The sequence below is a fragment of the Panthera leo genome, chromosome E3 (genome assembly GCF_018350215.1).
Source record: "Panthera leo isolate Ple1 chromosome E3, P.leo_Ple1_pat1.1, whole genome shotgun sequence".
NCBI classification, from domain to species: domain Eukaryota; kingdom Metazoa; phylum Chordata; class Mammalia; order Carnivora; family Felidae; genus Panthera; species Panthera leo.
This window is the reverse complement of record NC_056694.1, coordinates 22031243-22056729: the sequence shown is the minus strand read 5'-3', so window position 1 is coordinate 22056729 and position 25487 is coordinate 22031243. Positions and strand designations below refer to the sequence as shown.

At 49.7% G+C, this 25487-nt stretch overlaps 1 protein-coding gene across 1 annotated transcript in view; it reads left to right on the top strand.

Moving 5' to 3' along the window:
* Window positions 1–21132: 21132 nt before the first annotated feature.
* Window positions 21133–25487, top strand: part of CACNG3 (calcium voltage-gated channel auxiliary subunit gamma 3) — a 28547-nt gene continuing 24192 nt past the window's right edge. Inside the window, exon 1 of the mRNA XM_042922933.1 lies at window positions 21133–21283. Coding sequence (XP_042778867.1) covers window positions 21133–21283 — 151 coding nt within the window. The remainder of the gene's footprint in view (window positions 21284–25487) is intronic.

Genomic DNA, 25487 nt, shown 5'->3' with positions numbered 1-25487 from the left:
GCAGCTATTTTAACAAAATGCTTTTTCCTTTGAGTCAGTCCTAAGAAATTTGGGTACAGTCTAAACCAGAACGAACCAAACAATAATCCTAAAAAATGAAATGGGTTAAGGAAAAGAGCCTAAATTCCCCAGACCAGGATGGGGCACGGGGAAGGCCAGCGAGGACTTGACGCTGGTGTGTTGGGAGAAGAAACCAAACCGAGGTGTTTGATTAGAAGACCGGAAAGCTGGCAGGGAGAAAGTGAAACATTATTTCCGTCGCTTGGATGTCAAGTTTCTTTCATGCTAAACATCGGGCTCTGGAAAACGTGTGGGTGATTGTGTAGACCCGGTTTTTCAGATCTTGACCACTCTGGACATGGGTTCTCACCCAAGTCAAGAAAATACCTGTCCCTTGGGTTTAAAGATCCTGGAGATGTTGGGAAAATATTTGAAATCTTCGCTGTTAGAAGAGCCAGAATCTTAGTTCTGGACTCCACTCTGCCCCGACTTACTCTGTGCCCCGGAATAAATCATGCCCTTTGGGGGCCCCATCTTTACAGAACAAGAAGATTAGATGACCTTAGGGTCCCCCAACTCTGCCATACAATCTCTGGTTCTCTTGTTACTCCATTTATCCAGTTGGGAGTGTAGACTTCAGAGCTACCTTGCAGCATTTGAATCTTCCTCTGTACCTGACAGCTGTGAATCTGCACAAGAGACTGTGGAACTCTTGGTGTCCTCAGTTTCCTCATCTGCAAAATGGACAATAAGGTTGTTTGCTCCACCTTCTTTTTCCGTCCCATTGAAGTGAGTATATCAGAATGCAATCGAGTGAGAACAGAGGCCGCCCTAATATAAAAATAAGAAGCACGTCCCTTGTACATTTCCGAACTTACAGTTATTGATAATAAGATTCTTGTGATACCCTCTACAAGTGATTGAGAAATATTCTCCAACTCGGATCTGGTTCCATTTCAGTTCCAGCCTGCGAAACCTGACCCCCCAGTGAAGCAAATCTATCTGCCTCGCATCAGTCAACAGATGTTCTGAGTCCCCTGGAAATCACCAAGGGAGATCTAAAGAGGAGAGGTTCTCTCTCACCCCTGACCATGCATCTGGTTCCAGGATCCACACTAGAAACATTATGGGTGGGGAAGAAAAAAAAAAAAACATAAAAACCTTGAATCAAAACCTTTCCAATCCTCTTGCCTCTTATCCCATCCATCTGATTCCCCAGCTTCTAACTCAGCTGCAGGAATGTGTTTTCATAGAAAACCGTGCATGCCTTATCTCCCTTCTGAGAAAAATTTGCTGCTTCTAAAAAGATCTATTCTTCCCACAAACAGTGTTGTGCACCTGTCGTAGGTCCAGGAGCAGGAAGGCAAATCTAGGTAGTGAAACTGCCTCCTTTTGCTTATCTGAAAACTCTTCGCTTAGAGAGGGCATTGGAGAAGACACCAGGATGTCTCCCCTCCAGGCAGCTGGGCCAGCAATCCCCTTGGCTTAGGAATGAGAAATCCCCTGAATTAGCCAGTGGGAAGGGACACAACACCATCCCTGCTGGCAGCAGGGCTTCCTGTGCCAAAGCCACGGGGTTCCCAGCCGCTGTTCATTAATGCTGCCCACAGGCCAAGGGAGAAGTCTGTCTGCTCTGATGGGCAGAAGGTCCAGGTTCCAGGGCACTGGAGGAGATAATTGTCTTCATAGCCAGGAGATGCTTGGCAAGGAGGTCAAGTGACTTTATACACTCCAAAAAAGTCTAGGCAGATGATGGTGATAAAACCATACTGTCCTGAACTTCTGGCAAAACAAACGAAAGACATTTTAGAAGCCACATGCTATAGTAGAAAGAACAATAGGGGTCTGAGACCTGGAGTCTTGCCAACTACGTATGAGTCCTGGTCCGGTTTATCCGGTAAAAGTTGGAAAAATGATCCTTGCCCTGCATATTTCATAGGGCTTTTATGAGAATTAAATGAGATACTAGGTGTGAAAGGACTTTGAAAAATGTATGTCATTCATTAATTCACTTGTTCATTCAGATAGATACTGAGTGTGCACTAGGCGCCAGGCACTGGGGATAGAGTGGTGCTAGGTGGTGACTGCCCTCGAGGTGGGGGACAGGTGACTGCCGCCTGAGCCTAGGAATGGTTTCTCAGGAGCGCCCTCCAGAGGCCAGGTCCTAGCAGTCCACCTGCCAGTTCAGCGGGAGGTCCGGTTTCTTTCCTTGGGTCCTTCTAAGTCTCCGGGTTGCTTCCTGGGGTCCAAGTGGTCAGTCCATCTTTCTGCAGAGGCTCTGCCTGAACTGGAGCCCAGGGAGATGTGCTCCCTGGAGGCTACGATGTGTCACAACTGCCACCATAGATTCTAGCTTCAGAAAGGATCCCCATTGCCGAGACACCCAGCCTGCCTCCTGGGACAGGAAAATCCCAAATACATTCTCAAGTTGCTACTCTTGGCACTGATGGCAGCTAGATCTCAGTATCCAGAGAGAGTGCAATTTCTACCCATGCTGCTATAATCCTTTAAGGTGTGAATAAAAAAAGAAAAAAAGGAAAAAGCTGACATTTATTGAGTGATTTAGCGATTTCTGGACTGGGTATTATTCTGAGCATGTTTCACACAATATCTCATTTAATCCTTAAAATAACTCTCAGAGGTGGGGCGCCGGGGTGGTTCAGTCCGTTGAGTGACTGACTCTTGATTTTGGCTCAGGTCGTGATCCCAGGGTTATGGGACAGAGCCCCACAGTGGGCTCCATGCTGAGTGTGGAGCCTGCTTGAGATTTTCTCTCTCTCCCTCTGCTCTTTCCATTACTCATGTGCGCTCTCTCTCTCTCTCTCTCTCTCTCTCTCTCTCAAAAGCAAAACCAAAAACAAACAAAAAAAACAAAACAACTCTAAGGGGTATTAGGATTAAACCCATTTTACAGGTGAGAAAATTAAGGTTTGGAGAGGTTAAGTAACCTGCTAGGTCACAGCTCTAAGGGACAGCACCAGGATTTCACCTAGAGCCATCACCTCCAGCCACGAAACTCTGCTGGAGCAGCTAAAGAGGAGAATTTTGCAAGAGGTACATCACACCAGAATAAGACATACAGATTTTTAGATTCAAGTACAAGCCTGCTCTCTGGATGGCAAGGTCAGGAGTGTTCCCATTGTCCATCAATCCATGGCTGTCTTTCCCTTTCGATGACCTCACTTCCGGTCCTATCCTCCCCTGCCCCCCACCCCCACCCCAGGGTGGCTTCCATATTGGGGGCAGGTACACCTTGCCTTCCCACACCAACAGCTGGGCCAGTTTGCCCTGACAGGGCTCTATAACTTCCCATCTTTGTCTCCTTCCATAAATCTGTCCTCTGAACTTGCAGCTTTCCCAGAACCACACATCAACTGTTTCTCTTGCAGAAAACAAAATTAAACCTCTTCCTCACCAGACACCCAGCTGTGCACAAAAAATTAATCAATTATTTTTGAGATAAGCGCTGCAAAGGACAAGCTCAGGGGGGCTGAGGCAATATTCCTGTTATCTCTGAAGACACTCCTGAACTATCCTCTGGAAAGGGAGGTTGGGCTTGCTGGGGACGCGTGCTCATCCCAGGGGTGTTTCAAGATCTACAGGCTCCCCTGTGATGCCTCTCTCTCTCTCTCTCTCTCTCTCTCTCTCTCTCTCATACACACACACACACACACACACACACACACACACACATTAAGTGATGATTTTAAAGCATTAACCCTCCTCATTCCTTGGTGTGCATGACAACTACTCCTGTGTCTGAAGAATGAAATTATCTGTAAACCCAGGATTATCAGAATGCCAAGGAAGGGAGGAGGGAGGGGCTGCCCGCTGCCTGCATGAGTCACCAAAGTCCCAAGCAGGTGATGCCCTGCACCAGAAAGGGCTTGGTCATTCATTCAGAGTCTGCTGGTTATTTGGATCTGCGAGTGGCCCTTACCGGCAGCCGCCCCCCACCCAGGGACAGGAGCTGGGAGCCCAGCCGGCAGGGCGGTCCTCAGCCCTGGCTACATAGAAGGTGACCCAGGGGATGCTCAAAAGCGCTGATGCCCGCCCCCTCCTCCGGACCCCCAAAACCCCGAGTCCTGGGCTTGTTTTGAAGCTGCTCAGGGGATTGGAACGGGCAGCCGGAAAGAGGACTGCTGTGCTATGGAAAGCAAGGCCTCCAAAAACCAAAATAGAAATCCTCTCAACTTAGAAATGGAAACGAGAGAGGACAAGGAGCAAGCAGAGAAGATGCATGTGTCTGTCCACTTACTCTCCGGCTCGCTCAGCAAGCGTTTTGTGGGAGCCTAGTGCCCGCCAGGCAGCTGGGAGAGTCCCCCAGACTTGGCAGCCTGGACAAATGGCAACCTCTTGGAGAATCATCCAAGAAAGGAGCCTGAAGATGGACAGGAAGGACCGTGGGTCTACAAAGTTCTAGAACCTCTCCACCCATGAGTGCCATCTTGTTCTGCTTCCCACACGTGTCCAGCAACAACACCCTTGTACTGAGAAGGATCTCCTCGTTGTTTTCCTGGTGGCCTTGAGAAAGAGAAAAACTGGATTTTACCCCAAAGCTGCTTGTCGCCATAGTCAAGTGGGGGTCCACAGCCTGGGCCTGTGTTTCCTTTTCTTAAGGAAAAAAAAGAAAAAAAAATATATATATATACACACACACACACATATATATATATCCATATAAACCATATAAATATTGTCCTGAGTCAGTCTCATAAACCATATAAATATATTTGCATATACTTAATACATATGTATATATAAACATATATATAGAAGAAAAAGAAAAAGAAAAAATATATATCCATATAAACTATATACATATATATGTATATACTTAATACATATGTGTATATAAACATATGCAAACATAAATACATATGTATGTTTAATGTTCTTTTTTACAATAGAAACAATGTATTGTTCACTATAGAAAACTTAGGAAATAAAAATTAGCTTGAAAGTAACAAGTAATGATAATCCTCATATTCTCTTAGCACAGCTATAACCCCCATCAAATATATATATTTACATTTTCTTAATTTTCTTAACATTTTTATTCATTTCTGAGAGACAGAGAGAGACAGAATGTGAACAGAGGAGGGGCAGAGAGAGAGGGAGACACAGAATCGGAAGCAGGCTCCAGGCTCTGAGCTGTCAGCACAGAGGCCGACACGGGGCTGGAACTCATAAACTGCAAGATCTGACCTGAGCTGAAGCCATTTGCTTAACCAACTGAGCCACCCAGGCTCATTTACATTTTATGCCCTACTTAGCTAACCCTTATTTTTTTTTTAGTTTATTTTTATTTATTTTTGAGAGAGAGAGAGCGTGCACAAATGGGGGAGGGGCAGAGAGAGAGAGAGAGAGAGAGAGAGAGAGAGAATTCTAAGCAGGCTCTGCACTGTCAGCACAGAGCCCAATGCAGAGCTTGAACTCGCAAGCTGTGAGATCATGACCTGAGCTGAAACCGAGAGTCAGTTCCTAAACTGACTGAGCCACATAGGCACCTCTATCCCTTACTTTTTTTTAATGTTTATGCATCTATTTTAAGGGGGGGGGGGTGCAGAGAGAGAGAGAGAATCCCAAGCAGGCTCCACACTGCTAGCACAGAGCCTGATGTGGGTGGGGCTCAAACTCATGAACTGTGAGATCATGACCTAACCTAAAATCAAGAGTCAGATGCTTAGCTGACTGAGCCACCCAAGCACCCCAGGAGTCCCTTATTTTTAACCAGAATGAGATTATACCATAAATTTTTTTGTAAAGTACTTTTTTATTTACTAAAGCATCACGTTCATCTTTCCTACATGAACAAATGTTTTACTGCATCATTTAATGACCAGATAGTATGTCATTTTCTAATGTATCATAATTTATTTACTTCATCCCCTCTTATTGGTATTTAGTCTGCTTCCAGTTAAAAACAATACACACACACACACACACACACACACACACACACACACACACACACACTGTTGTAAATAAATTCTCACGCACGTTCAGAATTATTTCTTTATGGAATTTTTAGAGCTGAGAACACTGAGTTAAAAGATGAGCATATGTTTCAATAAACTTTCGACTTAGAATAGTTTTTGATTTATAGAAAAGCTGCCAAGATAGTAGAGTGAGTTCCTGTATATGTACATCCAGTTTCCCTTGGTGTTAAGAACCGACATTAGAATGATGCATTCGTTCCAGCTCATGAACCAATATATTGACACATTATTAACTAAAGCTGAGTTTTATTCTGATTTCCTTAGTTTTTACCTAATGTCCTTTTCCTGTTTCAGGATCCCATCTGGGCCACTCCTATTATGTTTAGCCGTCATATCTCCTTAGGCTTCTTTAGACTGTGGGTTTCTTAGACTTCCCTGGTTTTTGATGACCTCAGTGGCTTTGAGAAGAGCTGTCTGGGGATTCTGTAGAATATGCTTTTCTCATGATTACATCAGGGGTTATGGGGCTTCGAGAGGAAGGACCACACAAGGTGCCGTTCTCATCACATCTTACCAAGGGCGCGAAATCTCCACATGACTTGTCACTATTGATGTTGACCTCCATCACCTGGCCGAGGTTGCGTGTGTCAGTTTTCTCCCCTGTAGAGTTGCATTGCACCCCTTTCTAGACTTTGCTATTTGGAAGGAAATTCCTCTGGGGAATTATGCTCCCCTCCTTGAGGTGGCCATAACTGTATAAATTATTTGGAATTCTTCTGTACAGGAGATTTGTCTCCCTCCCTACCACCCATTTACTTATTCATCCGTTTATTGCTTTATATCACTATGGACCCATAGCTACTTATTTTATACCTTGGATTATAATCCATTACTCCACTGTTTATCTCGTTGCTGAGAATGTTCCAGCTTTGGCTACTGGGAGCTCTGTTGGTTGGCTCCTGTGTCCTTTTTTTTTTTTTTTTTCATGTTTATTTATTTTTGAGAGACAGAGACAGAGTACTAGCAGGGGAGGGGCAGAGAGAGAGGGAAACATAGAATCGGAAGCAGGCTCCAGGCTCTGAGCTGTCAGCACAGAGCCCGACGTGGGGCTCGAACCCACGAGCCATGAGATCATGACCTGAGCGGAAGTTGGACGCTTAATCAGCTGAGCCACCCAGGCACCCCACCTGTGTCCTTTTGATAGATGCCCACTGGTGCGTATCTTGGACCCTTCCTTGTTTTCTGGCCTATGAGATGCTCCAGGCTCATCTTGTGTGTTCCCTGCTGCAGCCCTAAAGGAAGTAATTTCTCCAGAGAGCTCTGGTTCTCTGATTGGAGATCAAGATCCGGGGTACTGATTACGCTCAGTGTACCAGCATGCTGTTGCTTCTAGACCCTGCCGGCAGACAGAGCTTGGAAATGTATGTGTGTATACAAACCCATGTGTATAGACATATCTATAATCTGATATTTCCCAATCTATATTGATATTAAGCTAAACATGAGTTTGCCATCATATCTCCAGTTGAAATCCATGGTTTATTCCAGCCTTCACCCTCCTTAAAGATAGCCACATCTCAAAGTCTTTTGATTTATATTGCCATGTTGCCTTCCATGAACTTATTCTGGGGACGGGGGTGGGAGTGGTGAGGGGAGGACAGGAAGGGGAGAAGGATGACCTGAACCTATTTGCTGCCCATCAGGTCTTAATGAAGTCGTTTGCACACACACAGAGGATGGAATGATGCCTCCTAGGACAACATTTCCCATGCTATTTGAGGGACTTACAGTCCTTTTTGCTTGGAGAGATCAAAATCTGAAAGTACTTGTGTGCACAACTCCCCCACTTTGAGAATCAGAGACCACTGACATCAAAGAACTCTGGGTGGAAAGCTGTGGTTATTTCTACATTCATTTCTCACTTTGTAGGCTCCTTTTTTGAGCTATGACTAAGATCTTTGATCTGAGTGGCTTCCAAACTGCTTTTAAGTGCAGATAAAGAGTCAGTCTTTTGTTCCCAGCTTGTGGACCTGGGACCTCATGGGGCAAGCAATGGACTCTGGAATCTGGAGACAAGGGCCACAAACCCAGGTGCCTACAGAGCCAGATGGGTTGTCTCGAGGGAAGGGGTTGGAGGCATGATGGCAAGCCAGAAATTATATGGCCCCATACAGAAATGTGGGCCCATTGTTGCCGGGTCCTCTGATTTTTTTTTTTTTTTTTTTTTTTTGGAAGAAAGCCAGAATTCTAGATTTTGTGTGAGCCTCTGAAGTTTTCAAATGTTAGCTATGATTGTCAGTCTTTCCAAAATGCTGGAAGAGCCAACCACACTAAGTCCTCTGGCAGGATATGACCTTCAGAACCCCTGGTTTTGTACTCCCTGGTTGCTAGAAAAAAGCATAATAACTCAATTATCTGGGGATCTATGGCCGTCCTTTATACTAAAAAGGGGTCTCACACACTATGAAGTTTGGGTAACATTGGGTCATTTTGTCTTGCAGAAACATTCACTTTTATTTCCTTCCTGGGTCAATGAATTTCCAGATAAGTTGGGATCTATTCCCTGGGGGCTGAGGGATTAAGCCTGGAATGTTAGCACACCACTGGAGGCACAGCAACCCAAGGCAGCCAGCTTCTCTGGCAGGGTTGGGAGGAGTGTGACATCCCACAGCCCAACACGGTCACAGCAAGTACGTGAGCAGGAAGGACCCCTGTCTGCTCTGCGAAGGCCTGCCCTTCATCCCCCGCGATCTTCATTGCGCCCCTTGCTTCTCTGGCTCCTGACTCTTTTCAGGACTGTGGAGACTGGTTTGAAGGCATTGCTCGAGGCAGGGAGTAGGGCTAGGGGAATTAATAATATGCATCCAGCAGGATCAGCTCTCCAAATAACAACATGCTTCCTTCACTCACCTTGGCCTCTCTGTCACCCAAGAGATTGCTATTAGCTGTCAACCAAAGAGCTGAGACATCAGTGATCATTTTCTTATACTTTAAAACGGCCGTATACTTTGCTGGTCCTCTGTGCTTCCCCAGACCTGCACCTCCTTTCTGCTCTGCTTGGGGCATAGATCTGGCTTTGAAAGTCATTACTTAGTTGACTTACTCCTCGTGGGATAGTTCTGAATATCTGTCTAGTGAGATGACACAGATAGGTACTCGAGATTAAAGCCTTGGATGCTGTAGATTTGTAATCTCTCTCGTGCTCTCCCAATGCCCATGGCCCCTAGGGCCTGGGGCAGCAGGAAAAGCAAGAGAAGTCACTCAGCCTTCCCCCTTGATTCCTTTATCCCTTATCTTCCAGCGCCCACTCTTTTCTCCCTCCAATCCATTTTCCACATTGTCACCCAAGTAATCTTTTGAAAACATCCAGAAGGTCGTGCTAGCCTCCTGCTTACTCTTCTCCAATGGCTTCCCCGGCTCTTTAAAAAATAAGCCTCCTTATCACAGCCCAAAACCTTGCTACTCAAAGTGTGGTCCTTGGACCAGGAGCATCAGCATCACCTGGGAGCTCGCTAGAAATGCAGCTCCTGGGGCGCCTGGGTGGCTCAGTCAGTTAAGGGTCCGCCTTTGGCTCAGGTCATGATCTCACAGTTCATGAGTTCGAGCCCTGGGTCAGGGTGTCTGCTGTCAGTGTGGAGCCCACTTTGGATTCTCTGTTCCCCCTCTCTCTCTGCCCCTCCCCTGCTCATGCTCTTTCTCAAAAATAAATAAACATTTAAAAGAAAAAAAAAGAAATGCAGCTCCTTGGGCACCTGGGTGACTCAGTCAGTTAAGCATCTGACTCTTGGTTTCGGCTCAGGTCATGATCTCACAGTTCATGAGTTTGAGCTCCGAAACAGGCTCTGTGCTCACAGTGCAGAGCCTGCTTGGGGTTCTCTCTCTCTTCCTTCTCTCTGCCCCTCCCCTGCTCTCTTCCTCTCTCAAAATAAATCATTTTTTAACTAAAAAAAAAAAAAAAAGGAAACGCAGCTCCTAAACCCACCTATTGAATCAGAATCTGGATTTTAACAAGATCCTCTGGTGAATGGGATGCACATAAAAGTTCAAAAACGTCTGTGTGGGCTTCCGGTGCCCATGGTTGCACATTTAATCACCTGGGGACTTTTTTTTTAAAATATTTTTTTTAATGTTTATTTTTGAGAGAGACACAGAGTGCAAGCAGGGGTGGGGGGGAGGTGCGGTCAGAGAGAGGGAGACACAGAATCCAATTTTAAAGAGAATTTGTTAATGTTTATTTATTTTTGAGAGAGAGAGAGAGACACACAGAGTGCAAGTAGGGGAGGGGCAGAGACAGAGGGAGACACAGAATCCGAAGCAGGTTCCAGGCTCTGAGCTGTCAGCACAGAGCCCGACGTGGGGCTCGAACTCATGAACTCAGCTGGGGACTTTTTTTTTTTAATTTTTTAATGTTTCATTTTATTTTTGAGACAGAGAGAGACAGAGCATGAGCGGGGGAGGGTTAGAGAGAGAGGGAGACACAGAATCCGAAGCAGGCTCCAGGCTCTGAGCTGTCAGCACAGAGCCCGACGCGGGGCTCGAACTCACAGACGGTGAGATCATGACCTGGGCCGAAGTCGGAAGCTCAACCGACTGAGCCACCCAGGCACCCCACCTGGGGACTTTTTAAACACACTCATGCCTGGGCTGCAAGGACTGGGTGGGGGGGGGGGGTGAGGGTTCAGGCACTGGAATTTTTAAAGCTGCCTAGGTGTTTGTAAAGTGCTGCTCTGCCCATTCTGTCCCTGTTTGCCTCTCCAGCTTCCTTCCCGTTCCTTTCCCCCTTCTCTCCTCTCCTCCAGCCACATCAACCCTTTGTTCCTATCTAGCAAGCTCTGTGGTCCCTCAACCGCGCATTCTTGCTGCCTACAAAGCTCTTCTTGTGGAGGTCGTCTCACCACTTAGAAATCCACTTAAATATCATCGTCTCAGGGAACCTTCCCTGACTCTTCACACCCCCCACCAGCTCTGTGCTCCGTTGCCCTGTTTGATTTTCTCCATAGCATTCATTGCTATCTGCAGTCAACTCGTTTCTGTATTAATTTGCCTACAGAATGGCTGCTTTCCTTCATTAGAATTTCAGTTTCGGGAAGACAGAGACCTGGTGGGTTTCAGTCACCACCAGGGCCGGATTCAGAGCAAACTTAAGCGTGTGCTTGGGGCCAGAACACGTGGGGGAGTGGAGAGAGAGAGAGAGAGAAAAGCTTTTTCAAAATGAGATTTGATATTTCAAAAACTGACCAGAGTAGTCATCATGGAAAAAATTAGAATGTGTTGTACTTCCTCATACATATGTTAAAACAGAGTGGTTTTTCTAATTGCCCATGGAAAAGGGTACCGTCATCTTTTTCGGACTTAGAGGTTTTAAATTGTTCAACTTAAAAAAAAAAATCAAAGTGTAAGGTGCACACAAAGAGATGCATCCCACGCTTCATGAAGTTGCATAAACTAAACACACCTGGTCACCAGCACCCGGCTCAAGAAAGGTGTGTTTGCTCAGCCTCTGTCGTTCGCCTTCCGGTCACCACCAGCTCTGACTTGTAACAGGGGAGACTGGGTTTTTTCAAAGTGCGAATCCAACATCATCTCCTCTGAGGCCCCGCAACTAAGCAGTGCCCGGCAAGTACTAGCTGACCAATCGGCGTTTGTTGAATGAACTAATGGACTAATTCATTAATTACTTGCCTCCGATCATCTCTCTGCTCACCCTTTCTGGGGAATCCAGTCTCAGAGACTGAACTGATTTGAACCCAAAAAAGAGGTAGGCTCAGAGCTGGCCTCGGTCTCCTTTTTGGACACCAGGCAGTATGGCACATTTTCCAGGTCCAGTTGGCGTGGAGCCTTTTGATGGAACCAACCCGGTGAATTTTCTTTGGTGCCTACCTGGTGTCATTCACCCAGCCGTGCCACCGCCATTGAGGGGATTATCCCTCCAGTGGGCTTTTCTTGGAGTCACCGTGCTCACTGCCTTTTAGGTTTCTTTGCATTTGACTGGGGCTTATATTTAGCCCCATGGAAGCTCGGGGCTCCTATTCTTCCTTCTGGGCTTTTCGCTTTTTCCCTTCCAGCTGGTGAAGCTCACCGTGCTGAGCAAGGTGAAAAGGCTGAATGGAAGTTTCAGAAGCAGAAAGGTACTAAACTCTGGTTTCCCGTGTAGCAGGAGTGTGGGGCAAAGGGAGGCAGGTGCTGACCCCAAAGAACAGGGACCGCCTGGCCATCTGCGGGCTCTCTCCCACCACTGGGTTATTAACTCTCCCTCTGTCCGTGTTTCACCTCCCCCACCCCACACCTTTCCCTGTAGGGCCAGTTTCTTCAAAATTCAGCTGTCCCCAGCTGTGAGACGCTTTCCGGGGAACCATCTTTCCCACCCCTAACTCCTGCACCCCCCCACCCCCCACCACATACCAATCCCCCAGTTCCGTGTGCTGTTTCCGGGCATAATAACGACCTCTCCTAACACTGCCAAGCTCTAGGCTACACTCCACCTTCAGCCCTCCGTCAGCCCTCACCCCAGCCCTAGGAAGCCCATCCTGGCCGCCTCCCCCTTTTACAGGTGGGGGAAATGAGGCTCCCAGAGGTTGACTTAGCCAAGATCTCTGGGCTAGAAAGTGACAGAGCCAGGACTCGCACCCCCGTCTGTTTGACCTTTGCAGCAGGTGCACAAGCTCCCCTTCAGCCCTCCTCCTCCCACTGCTGGGATTGCACCTGCTGGCCCAGCCTGTTCACAGCTGAGCCCCTATCCCAGAATTGCCCTTCGCATAAGGGAGCTGCCCTGGCCAAGGTCACATGCACATCCCACATCCAGCAGCTGGTCGAGGTGGGGATGCGGAGGCCTTCCTTCCTTGCCTTCATTCGGGACACTCAAAAACACCTTCTCGGGGTGCCTCGGGCTCAGGTCACCATCTAACAATTCTTGAGTTTCGAGCCCCACGTCGGGCTAGCTGCTGTCAGGGCCACACCCGCTTCTGACCCTCTTTCCTCGCTCTCTCTTTGCCCCTCCCCCACCGGCGCTCTGTATCTCAAAAAAAAAAAACATTTTTGAGAAAATAATAAATAAGTAAATAATTTAATAAAATGCCTTCTCACTCCACAGTCCCCGTGGAAGTGCTGAGTCCACATAACAGCTGTGCAGCCGTTCCGCTCTCCCTCTCCCTCCGCCACCCCTCGGGGATTGTTCCCAAGAGCCCAGCCCGGAAGCCTCTGGCACACACAGCTCCAGGAGTGTGTGTACCAGCAACACAAGCGACGACAACTCCTAAGTCACACACTGCGCTCCTAGACTCTGCTGTAACCTGCACCCACGTGCTCCCCCCATCACGGCACCCAGTGAACAGGGAAGGGTCACCTTTCCGTTCCATGCACCCCTTGAGAGAACCAGAGGCCCCCCACCTGCGACAAAATGTTTGAGGGGAACACACAGCCAGGGAAGGAATCCTGCCTGGTGTGTGACAGGGAAGGGCTCTCATCCCCGGGGGGGTGGGGGGAACTTCCTTGTGTCCTTCGTGTTTCTGAGGCATGGCTCCACGTCTTGGGGCTGGCGGTGGCATCTCCGAAAACAGGGGGTGGGTTGCAGAGGCCGGACGCCTCCAGCAGCCCTGGGCCTGCAGCACAAGGGTGTCCGTTTAGCGTCCCCTCATCTGCACGTGAGGAGGGGGATGAGCTTGATGATGCGTCTGCCTCCTCTCCGCTCTGAACTCTTCACTTGCCCCCCAACCCCGACTCTTGTTTGCACCTGAAACTTCCTGGGCATGGGACAGAGGCTTTGTCTCTGTGGACCCTCGGGAAAGCTCACATGAACGAACAGATGAGCCAGGGATCCAGGAGGAAGGCCAGTGCACCCGGTGTGGGGGGAGATGCTGGGTCACCCCAAAGCACTCCCCGTTGTAGCCACCGTAGACAGAAGTGCAGTGCGTTCTGCGTCTGAGTGTGGCTGTTCTGGAAGCAGTGTGCCCTTCTGGTGCCTGCAGCTGGCCAGGGCACAGACCGAACACGCATTTCCCTCTTGCGTTCTGGGGTGCCTGTGCCATCCGTACAACTTCGAGGCTGTGGCCTTGTGTTTTTCCATCCCATCCATCCTCTCTGCAGGCTGCCCTTGTCTGTTCCTGAGCCCACTGCTTAACAGTATCAGTGGTGAAAGCTAATCGTTTTGGGTTTTTTTAATGTTTTATTTACTTTTGAGAGCGAGAGAGAGACAGAGTATAAGTGGGGGAGGGGCAGAGAGGGAGGGAGACACAGAATCGGAAGCAGGCTCCAGGCTCCGAGCTGTCAGCACAGAGCCCGACGCGGGGCTCCAACTGACGGACCGTGAGATCATGACCTGAGCCGAAGTCGGCCGCTCAACCGACTGAGCCACCCAGGCGCCCCTAGCTAGAGCTAATGGTTTTTAAAGCATTGACTAGGTGCCACTGGCCAACCCACCTTTTCTGAATTAGCTCATCCTTCATAACAGCTCTGTGAATTATTATTCTCACTTTGCAGATGTGGCAACTAAGGCACAGAGATGTCGAGCAACCTGCCTGAGGTCACACAGCTGAGAAAGCAGTGGAGTCAGACTCTAGTACAAATGCTTAACCACTGCTTTATATCTCAGCAAAGTGCACAAAGTTAAGGCATTTGAACGAAGAAAAAAGGACTAATGAGTATGTAGGGTAGAAAAAGAAAGCAACAAACAAGTATTTAGTGCCTAATGTGCTAGCTGCTTTTCTGTATTTTATGTCTTTTTCTCCCCACAGCAGCAGCATCAGGTAGGAGAGGCTCAGAAAGGTTAAGTAACTTGCCCAAGGTCATCACAACAAGCATCAGAGCTGGGATTCAAACCTAGGCCTCCTGACACCTGTTAGAGCAATTTCACTCTTTACGGAAAGTTCTGGGCCACGACATGTTTTGAGCCTGAGAAAACCACCAGATAAGCTTCTAGCTCGGGCTTTGATCTCCTGGTGAGCCGGCACATTATTCGTTTGTCTTGGTTTTGCACACACTTCCTAGCACAATGCCTGTTGAGTGAGCAGATGAATTCCAGTTCACGTACTTCCACACAGGGGTGCCTAGTGCCTGGTGGGACTTAGTAGAAACAGTGTAAGAGCACGCTGTGTGAGTAATGATTTCTCCCCAAAGACGGGAGCAGATCTTCAAGAGGAAATCAGATCATGTCCTACCATGGATGATGGGGAGGGCATCTGAGCCGAGACCCGAGTGGAAGATGAAGCCAGGCATGTGAGAATACAGATATGTATTCCAGGTGGATGGAACAGCATGTGCTAAGGCCCTGGGGCAGTGAAGAGCTCCGTGTGTTTGCAGCTGGTGTGACTGGAACACAGTGACCAAGGGGGTAGCATGGTAGGAGATGAGGGCTAGGAGACAGAAGGGAATCGGATGATGGAGGGACCATTGAGCCTGGTGGGAACTTCAGAGGTGGTTCTAAATCTGATGGGAAGCGAGGGAGTCATGCGAAGTGGTTTTGTTTGTAAAACATCACTGTGGGCCAGGCATGAGGAAAAGCAGAGCAGGGAGAACATGTAGGTTACTGGAGCCATCCAGGCAGGAGGTGCTGGTAGCTCGGACGGGCATGCAGGGGAAGTGTTCCACACGGTGACATGCTTTGGAGATTGTCGGAATCTGCTGACAAACTGAACATCTGAGGGCAAGGGAAAGGTATCAGATAGTCGATCTGAGACAGGAAATCCCCAACAATGAAAATAGCTGTCGCTTAGACCGTGTCTCCTACGTGCCCTCCACTGTTGTCATCACTTACCACAGATGAACTCGTTTAATCCTCGCAACATTCCTATGCGATAGGGCGGTTGTTATCCCCATTTTACACGTGGGGAGACTGAGGTACAGAGAGGTTAGGTGACTTTCCCAAGGTCACACAGCTAGTAGGTGTTGCTGCAGGGATTTGAACCTGGGCGGTCTGGCTCCGGTGTCCATATCCTGGAATTTCACCTTGGATTCTCCTCCTCAAGGCGGAGGGTTCAAAAACTGGGAGGCTTTCTGGACTCCCCACATCCTGCTGTGAGGTGCTCAGTCAGTGTGCACAGATCAGCTCATTGGAGCGACTCTCCTGAGGGTGCTTGAGCTCAGAGGTAGACGCTCTTCCTGGACACCCTCTAGGTGATGTCCCTGCAAGGGACGAATATCGAGGATTCTACAGGCTCCTGCTTCCTGGACAGCTCTCCAGCATGGACACAGGGGACCGAGACCCTCAGAGCATTCTCAGGCTGTTTCCCTTTTCTGTGTCAGGAGGAGGCAGCCAACCACAGCACACTTGGGTTGCCTCTCTCAGCCACAGTATGGGCAAAACTTAAGAGCAAAAGCTCTACAGACAGGTACAAGGCACATTACTTGACCTCTCTGTGCCTCGACTTTCCCATCTGTAAAATGGGAGGTCAGTATCCCATGGGGTTACTGTGAGTTAGTATCTGTAAAGTGCTATTTAAAAATACCTGGTGCATTTTAAGACCTTTTTAAGTATGTGATAAAAAGCAATGAGGCGGGAGGTTGGGCACAAGGAAGCAGGAGAGGCTTTTCCAGGCCAGGCCTATTGTCCTCAGATGCGTGTTTCCAGAGTGATCGGTTGCCCCGTCTGTCTCTGGACCTGACCCGTTTACGGGTTGATTTGGAAAACTGTTAGAGCCCGCCTTCACCAACCTGCTCTAAATATGAAATCCCAGCCAACAAGAAGGAAGACAGAACTAAACATTGGTGGCTGGGGCTGGACCGTATCAGGCAGTGGGGAAAAATGGTTTAGACTATAAACCATGGCCTCCTGTTCCGAGGCTGCGGGTCGGAAACAGCCCACTGGGCATCTCCACTTGGCTCCTCCATAATCCTCTCTAATCGACCTGTCTATACTTCAGTTCAGCGTCGCCTCCCTCCCCATCAAAACAATCTACGTCCCTCCCCAGTTTTGGTGAGTTGCATAGCAAAGAGGAATATAATGTCCAGGTCCAGAGCTAGGCCACCTGTGTTCAAGGCCCCTTCTTAGCCATGCTTCCTTGCACAAGTCACTTACCCTCTCTGTGCTTCAGTTTTCTCATCTATAAAAGCGGCGGATGAAAACAACAGTATGTATCTCACGGTGTTCTTGTAAGGATTAAATGAAACTATGTTTCTCACCCAGTAGGCACTGAATAAATAGTAACCACAGCGTGTATAACAATTTGTCTTTAAAAAAAAAATAATAGTAGCTGAAACTTTCACAATTCTAAGAACTTTACATATGTAAAATCATGATTTCTTACAAAAACCCTCTGAGATGAATCTGTTATCTCTGATTTACAGATGAGGAAAGTTAGACTCAGAGAGCTAGAGCAACTTGCCCGAGGTTATACAGCTTGAGCAGCAGGGACAGAATTTGAACCCAGGCACTCTGGCTCCAGAGTCAAGGCTCATAATCCCTATGTGGTTGTTTTTTAAGTTTATTTATTTATTCTGAGAGAGAGAGAGAGAAAGCACAAGTCGGGGAGGGACAGAGAGAGGGAGAGAGAATCCCAAGCAGACTCTGAGCTGTCAGTGCAGAGCCGAACACAGGGCTCGAACCCATGAACCAAGAGATGATGACCTGAGCCAAAGTCAGTTGCTTAACTGACTGAGCCACCCAGGCGCCCCAATCCCTATGTTGAGAGGTTCCTTTTCTTAGCACTTTTCTGTGTTTAAGACCTCAACTTTTCTACCCTTTTTGGGTTCAGTGAAAAGACGAAATTGGCCCAAATGATAGATCTAGCATGTGTACACGGCCTCCAAACAGAGCTCCTCTCTGGTCGCCTTGTGTGGGCTGCAGGATGGGCAGCATGATTTGTGGGGTCCTGTGCTAGCTGAAAATGGGGAGCTCCCGGGTCAGGAACACGAAGGCTTTCAAGACAGTGCGGCAGAGCATTCGGTCAAGCACAGGACTCTTCTAAGCACGGGACCCTGTAAGACAGCCCTGGGCCCAGGCGCACGGAGCGGCCCGCTGCAGGGTACCGAGAGCCCCTCCGCCCACAGGGCGGCCTGGCAGCCGAGGCTGACCCGGAGCCTGCCGCCTGAGTGAGGGGCTTTGCCCTTCTGCCCCAACGCACCACGGTGATGCGGAGAACGTAGGAAGCCTTGCCCTCGTGGGCCAATCTGGACAACAGGATCTTCTTTGGTCGGAGCCTGGTTCTTTTTCCCAGGGTTTATTAGCCAGCACAGTGCTCTGCATGTGTGGGTGCCACAGTCCTCACGTATAGATATATATGTCCCTGTGTTCCCACCGACTCCCCTACAGCCATGTGGCAGCTTCATTCTGAAACCTGGCAAGTTCTCTGAGGACTCTCACGGCAGCCTGTGCCTCCCCCTCCTCCTCCCCCTCCCCCTCCTCGTGTTCCTCCTCCTCCTCCCCCCTGCTCCTCTTCCTCCCTCTTCCTGCCCCCTCTTCCTCCCCTCCCTCCACCTCCTCCCCCTCCTTCTTCTGCCCCCTCCCCCTCCTGCCCCCACCTCCTCCTCCCCCTCCCCTCCTCCTGTTCCTCCTCCTCCTCCTCCCCACTGCTCCTCTTCCTCCTTCCTCCTGCCCCCTCTTCCTCCTACCCCTCCACCTCCTCCCCTCCTCCTTCTGCCCCCTCCTCGTCCCCCCTGCTCCTCCTTCTCCCCCTCCTCCTGTTCCTCCTCCTCCTCCCCCCTGCTCCTCTTCCTCCCTCCTCCTCCTCCCCTTCCTCCTATTCCTCCTCCTCCTCCCCCCTGCTCCTCTTCCTCCCTCCTCCTCCTCCCCCTCCTCCTGTTCCTCCTCCTCCTCCCCACTGCTCCTCTTCCTCCCTCCTCCTGCCCCCTCTTCCTCCTCTCCCCCACCTCTTCCCCCTCCTCCTTCTGCCCCCTCCCCCTCCTGCCCCCACCTCTTTCTCCCCCCTGCTCTTCTTCCTCCCTCCTCCTCCTCCCCCTCCTCGTATTCCTCCTCCCCTTCCTCCCCCTCCCCCTCCTCCTGTTCCTCTTCCTTCTCCCCCCTGCTCCTCTTCCTCCCTCCTCCTGCCCCCTCTTCCTCCTCCCCTCCTCCCTCTGCCCCCTCCTCCTCCTGCCCCCACCTTCTCCTCCCTCCTCCTCCCCCTCCTCCACCTCCTCCTCCTCCCCCTTCTCCTGTCCCCTCTTCCTCCTCTCCCTCCTCTTCCTGCCCCCTCCTCCTCCTCCCCCATGATCCTCCTCTCCCCTGCTCCCTCTCTCCTCCTCTTCCACCTCCTCCTCCCCCCCCCCACCTCCTCCTCCCACCCCCTCCACCTCCTCCTCCCACCACCAACCCCTGTCCAAGTCCATGCCATCCGGGAGCCCCCCTGCTGCACCATCAGGAATGATAGTGGGTAGAAAACAGGAGCCGTGGGCTTTGAGCATGATGGTGTTTGAGGAGCCACAGTCCCTAAGTGTGCAAGGCTGTGAGCCCCTCGGTCACCACCTGAGCCCCTCGGTCACTGCCTAAGGAAGCTGCAGATTCGTGCGGCTATTTTTATTCTCTGCCGAGGATCTTAGGGAAGCTCCCGGAACAAGGGAGTGGCCGGGCCCACCTGAGGCTCGAAGGAGATGGCTCGTGCTGGCACTTTGCGCAACTCAGCAGCCCCAGCCCCATTTCGACGCCCCGCAGAATTATTTTTGGAGTTCTCTTAACTCAACAAGTATTCGCTGACCGCTTACAGGGGACCAGGCCACATTGTCATACAGCTCCTTTGCCTTGTGTCTTTGACCAAGATTTATCCACCTCTGCGCCTTGCCCAGACATTCTGGGAGAAAGGTCTTCTCCAAATCCAAGGAAGGGGCATTTGGACTTCTGGGGTGTATTTCTTCAGCTGTGAGAACAAACCTGTCACTTCATTTCCCCCAACTCTGGCCACCACCCTCCGTATCCCCAGCATCAGGTGTTAATTGAGAGCACGTATTGAACGTGTACAGGCGTTGTCTCATCGGGGGTCTTGTACTGTTATGATCCCTCTTTTACGGAGGAGGAAACGGAGTTTCAGAGAGTGTAAGTGATCCCAAGGTCCCAAGACCACCTGGAGGGTCTCAGGAACCCTTTGGACCTTACCCATCCCGCAGGGCTCCAAGGCCAGGCACAGCCGTCCTTTCCAATCCCTGGCAGGAACCCCCGCCTGGGGATGCCGCCCTGGCTACGCCAGCTCCTGAAACACGACCGCCCCACGCCTTCCGCGTCAGTGACTTGGCTGGGGACCAGGCTCAGACTTCCCTTCAGCCCCGCCTGATGCCCAGCACTCCAGAAGCTCCTCTGAACTCTGAGTACTCACTGCCCACTCCAAATGGATTCCCTCTTTGTGAGTCTGTGTGTTCTCTCCCCAATGAGACAAAGCTCCCGCGGGAAGGTCCTGGCCTGTTTCCTGACATCCCCACAGAGCCAGCATGGTGCGGGCAGCCATGTTGCTCACTGGGGCGACGACGGATTGATCCGTCTGTGGCTTCATTCTGCTCTGGGCGCCTTTCCAGATGGCCTCCCAGCAGCCCAGCTGAGACGCCCTAAGATTCCACCCCACCCCCAGAAGCTCCCCAGCTTGACCCAGGCTGTGTGTGCCTTGTCTGCCCTTGGCTCCTGGAATGAGTGACAGGTCTGCCCAGTTTGTCTGCTGTCTCCCAGAGTCCTATTATGGCGGTGACTTGGGGAGCGAAAACAAACAGGTCTGGGTTCAGATTCGAACTCGGCTACTCAGCTGGGTCTTCCTCAGATCACGTCCTTCATTTCCCTGAGCTGCAGTGCCCTCTCCCGTGAGACATGGGGCAAAACGCACAGGCAAACACATAACAAGACAAAGGCCTCCTACAGCCCTGGGAGACACACCTCACAAGGGGGACCAGCTTCCCAGATGGGAAGAAAGGGGACTCCTGTGAATGAAGGGCTCCCCCGAGTGACCCACCAGGCTGCATAGTGACCGTCATCATGACCATCGTCCATGTAGCCTGGGTCCCAGACACATGCCAAATGCTGTATTTATAGCATCTCATTTGCTTGGCCTCTCTGGCTTTCCAGCTGAGAAAACTGAAGCATAGACGTGGAGAAATTTGAACGAGGTTGCACCAGCAAGAAGGGGCAGGCAGGTTCTAACTTGGGGTTGGCTAGTCCTGAACCTGCGCTCTTAACTACCAAGCCATCCCAGCAGATGAGAGAAGAGATGAGAGCCCCCTGGCTCTCTTCAAGGCCATTGCATCGTGCAGGAATTGGACAGTGGGAGGCGAGATGGGAAGAGGACAGGGGATGTGTGTGCTCCTCGGCCTCTTCCGGGGACCACAGCAGAATGTGGAGAAGTCACTGCTCCCAGGGATGGACGAGACCCTGGAGTCACAGGGAGTCCCTGAAGAGAACGAGGCTCCTGTTTCTGTGCAGGCCGATGAGTGGTTCTGGCAAAGTGAGGTCTGGAGAGACCACAGCCTGGTTTTGGCGTGTGGAGTGTTGGCGGGTCTGGAAGCCCAGAGAGAACGCACACCCCCAACACCCTGGGCTGGGGGATCTGTGTTTGGAGATGGCATCCATGGCCGTAAGGAAAGGAGCTTCTCTTGAGAAGCATCACATGTGCCGGGGGGTGGGGCATGCAGAATAGAAAGACCCTGAGCATCTCCTGGGAGCCGACGCAGAATTTCGGGCCCCGCTGCAGACCTCCCGGCTCAGAATCTCTGAGGAATCTGTATTTTAGCAAGTGCTCCTGGGGGTTCTGCACCCCCTGAAGTTTGAGAAGCACCACCCTTGAGGATTCTAGCCTCTGGGCCTTTGCACATGTCGGCCAGCCCTCCAGAATGCTCTCCCCCTTGTTCTCAGTGTGGCTGACTCACGTTCAGCATCCTGCCTCAGCTCAGACAACCCTTCTAGAGGCTTCCCGTCCATCCCACTGTGATTGGCGGTCATGGCACCTTACTTATTGCCTTCATAGCATGTTTCCTACGCAGTAATGAGCTTGCTTCTTCTCCCCCACATCCAGAAGGGCAGGGATTTCATTCATCTAATGTTCTTCTGCACCCCTAGAACCAAGCATGGTGCTTAGCACATAGTAGGCAGTCTGTAGATCTTTTTTTTTTTTTTTTTTTTTTTTTTTTTGACAAATTAATGAACAAACATCTTCCTGCCTAGAGTCTAGCTCCTGGCCAAACCAGCTTATAGGCTCACAGTCCTCTAGTTAAATTAAATGATGCCTCCCTCGGGGCAGTCTCAGCAACACAGGCCCAAGGGCCTGGTGGATCAGAAGGAAATTTCCGGTTGCAGATGGGGGCAGGGTGGCACTGAGCAAATTCAGGCTGCTCTCATCACATGAAGTATGACCGTTGATGTCACATGCCTGTGGGCATGGAATGTGAGTGCTGCCCACCCCAGATGGAAGGGGGTCACCTGGTCCCTTCATTCCCCCAGGGGGCTACCCGACAGCCCACCAGCAGGGGACACCCATGCTCCCACGGCAGATGCCTGGTACCCAGACAGGGCACTAAATAACATCTCACCCCATGAGGAGAAAGGTATTTGCTTTTCAATTCACAGTATCCAGCTTGGATTTAATAACATCACTTTGTTTCCATTGTATGTATCTTTTGCAATGCCCTTCTATTTATGGCCAGCGGTACTAGCTTTCCATTTACAGTTGGGTTATAAAGTTTCCTTTTAAAATACATCTCAGTTTAAAAAAAAAAAAAAAGTGAGTTGATTTAAAGAGCAATAGAAGACAAATGCCAAAACATGTGATATAAATATATGGAGAAAGGCATACAAATGGAAGAGTGTGGTCTGCCGTAGCCGTACCTCTAGTCTCTTCGTCAGATGCATTCCAGGAATCAGAACGGTAGGATTTTAGAAAGGTGCTAGGGGACATCTACTATAGATGGCTGAACACCTCTGTAACAGCCTCCCGCCATCAGATAGATGCATCCATCGCTCTGCAGCAAAACTCGGGAATATTGCACCAAGTGAGACCAACGAAGACCACGAATGCTTTCCCAAGTCAGCTCAGGTCAGGTTCTGCCCCCAGCTGAGTCCATGTGACGATCTCCTAGTTTTGCTCCCAAATAAATCATAAGGTGCATTTATTTGCTCAGAGCTGCTTGGAATTCCAAATTTCGAATTAGGGATGGTAGCCCTTGGAAATGATATTTAGACTAATCCTAGCTGGGAGTTAATGAGTATTTCACCAAGGGGCGCTTGGCTGGCTCAGTTGGAAGAACGTGTGACTCTTGATCGCGGGGTCATGAGTTCGAGCCCCGCTATTGGATATAGGGGTTACTTAAATAAATAAATTTTTTAAAAAGAATTTTAGGGGCACCTGGGCAGCTCAGTCAGTTAAGCGTCAGACTTTGGCTCGGGTCATGATCTTGCGGTTTGTGGGCTCAAACCCCGTGTCAGGCTCTGTGCCGACAGCTCGGAGCCTGGAGCCTGCTTCAGATTCTGTGTCTCCCTCTCTGTCTGCCCCTCCCCCACTCTCTCATGTGTGCTCTCTCTCTCTCTCAAAAATAAACATTGGAAATTTTTTTTTAATTTTAAAAATGAGTATTTCAGCATGCTATCTGCCTCATCTATTTGATCTCATTCAATCCTCACAACAACCCTGAGAGTTAAGTACTATGATTATGCCCATTTTCCAGATGAGGAAACTGAGACATCACTTGCCAAGGTTACACAGCTAGCACCATGGCAGAACGTGCATTAGAAGCTAGAAAAGCACGAGTAGGAGAGCAAAACAGCCCAGAACTCACATGGAGCTGCCGCCATTCCCTCCTGGTGACTCCCACCGTCCTACTTGGATTGAGATCCTCACATCAGCATCATTGTGTAGTTAGGTGAGACAGAGGAGGCACCACCTCCAGATGCCCCAGAGAAACACGGCCCAGCCAGCACCCGAGGACAGCTCTGTGAGCTCGTTAGCACTTCCAAGGAACCCTGGGGCACCCCTGGGTACGGCCAGAAACTGCCAAGACAAGCTGTAAGCTTCATGCTGAGGGCTTCTTCTAGCCTCCAGCCTACCTGCACCCCCCGCCCCCATCATGCAGACTCTCGATGGCCTCTCTTTCCCCTCTAGTTGCCCTGTTTCCTGAACACGCAACCCCACACCAGACAGGGATCAGCTAGACGTTTCCTTATATGTTATCTCTGCTTTTAGTTCTAAACTTTTAAATTTTCAAGTTTTAAATTTGAGAAATATAGGAAAACAGAGTCAAAGAAAGCAAAACCCACTCATAATCCACTTTAAAAAATAGAGAGTAAGAGGCAAAAGTTGCCTTCCCAATTCTGCCACTCAAATGCTATGCCCTCCACACCCCACAGAGGTAGCCACTGTTGAAAGTAACTTTATTAATCTTTTCCTGTGCCTACTGAGACATATCTATGTGCAGATCTGTATCCATGACTATTTGAAATCTAAATCAATATCTACCTATCTAGCTTCAATCCACAAAAGAACCTATGTACAGCTGCTCAGACAGTGCACTGTTCAACTCCTGGGGCCACCATTCACATTAACTGCCTTATAATCCATTTGCACATATTTTTTGCTTGCAAAAATGAGATGAGGGCTTCCATATTGAACTGCAACTTTTTAAAAATATACCCATTATGGACCTCTTTCCTGGTCACCTATATAGTGAATCCAACCCATAAAACCACCAGAAGATGTTTCCAAGCTTTTTGACTCTTAACACTGTCCCTTTAACACTTGTAGCAGCCCTCCGAGGGTAGCATCATTATACCCATTTTAAGCTAAGGAAACTAAAGCTCAGAGAAGTCAAGTAACGTGCCTGAGGATAAACAGTATGTAGTGGAGCCAAGAGGAGTATGGGTGGAACAAGCTGTGGGTGGGCAAGGGCCAGATCACACAGGACCACACAGGCCAGGTTAACAACTTTGCTCATTATCCCATGAGAAGCCACCTTGTCTGAGGTTCCCTCCCATGCAACACACAACGGACAGACATCTGATAAATACTCACACGTTACCTACTTTGCATGAGGTCTCGTGTGAGACGTTTGAGATACACAGGCACTTGTATTCCGGTGAAGGAGTCAGAAAGTAAACAAGGCAATAAATAGAAATAATTAGCACACTCAGATAGAATCATAAGCTGTACGAAGGAAGTGACTGGAAGCGGTTAAGGCAGGACGTGGAGACCTGAGTGTTAAGAACGAGCCAGCTCCCCGAAGGCCCAGGACAGAGTGGTCGGGCAGGCAGGCCGGCCACAGCAAAGGTCTCACAGACAGAAAATGTGTGCTAGAGGAACAGTAAGGAGAGCAGCAGACCCAGGGCTGTGGCTGGACCTTAGAATAACCTGGCGGAGCCTCTAAAAAAGACTGGGCCCAGGGCGCCTGGGTGGCTCAGCCGATTAAGCGTCCGACTTCGGCTCAGGTCATGATCTCACGGTCCGTGGGTTCGAGCCCCGCATCGGGCTCTGTGCTGACAGCTCAGAGCCTGGAGCCCGCTTCGGCTTCTGTGTCTCCCTTTCTCTCTGCCCCTCCCCTGCTCGTGCTCTGTCTGTCTCTCTTTCTCTCTCAAAAGTAAATAAAAAATTTAAAAAACAAGTTAAATAAAAAGATGGGGCCCATATCCACAGGTTCTGATAGAATCCCCATGGTAGGGTCCAGGCA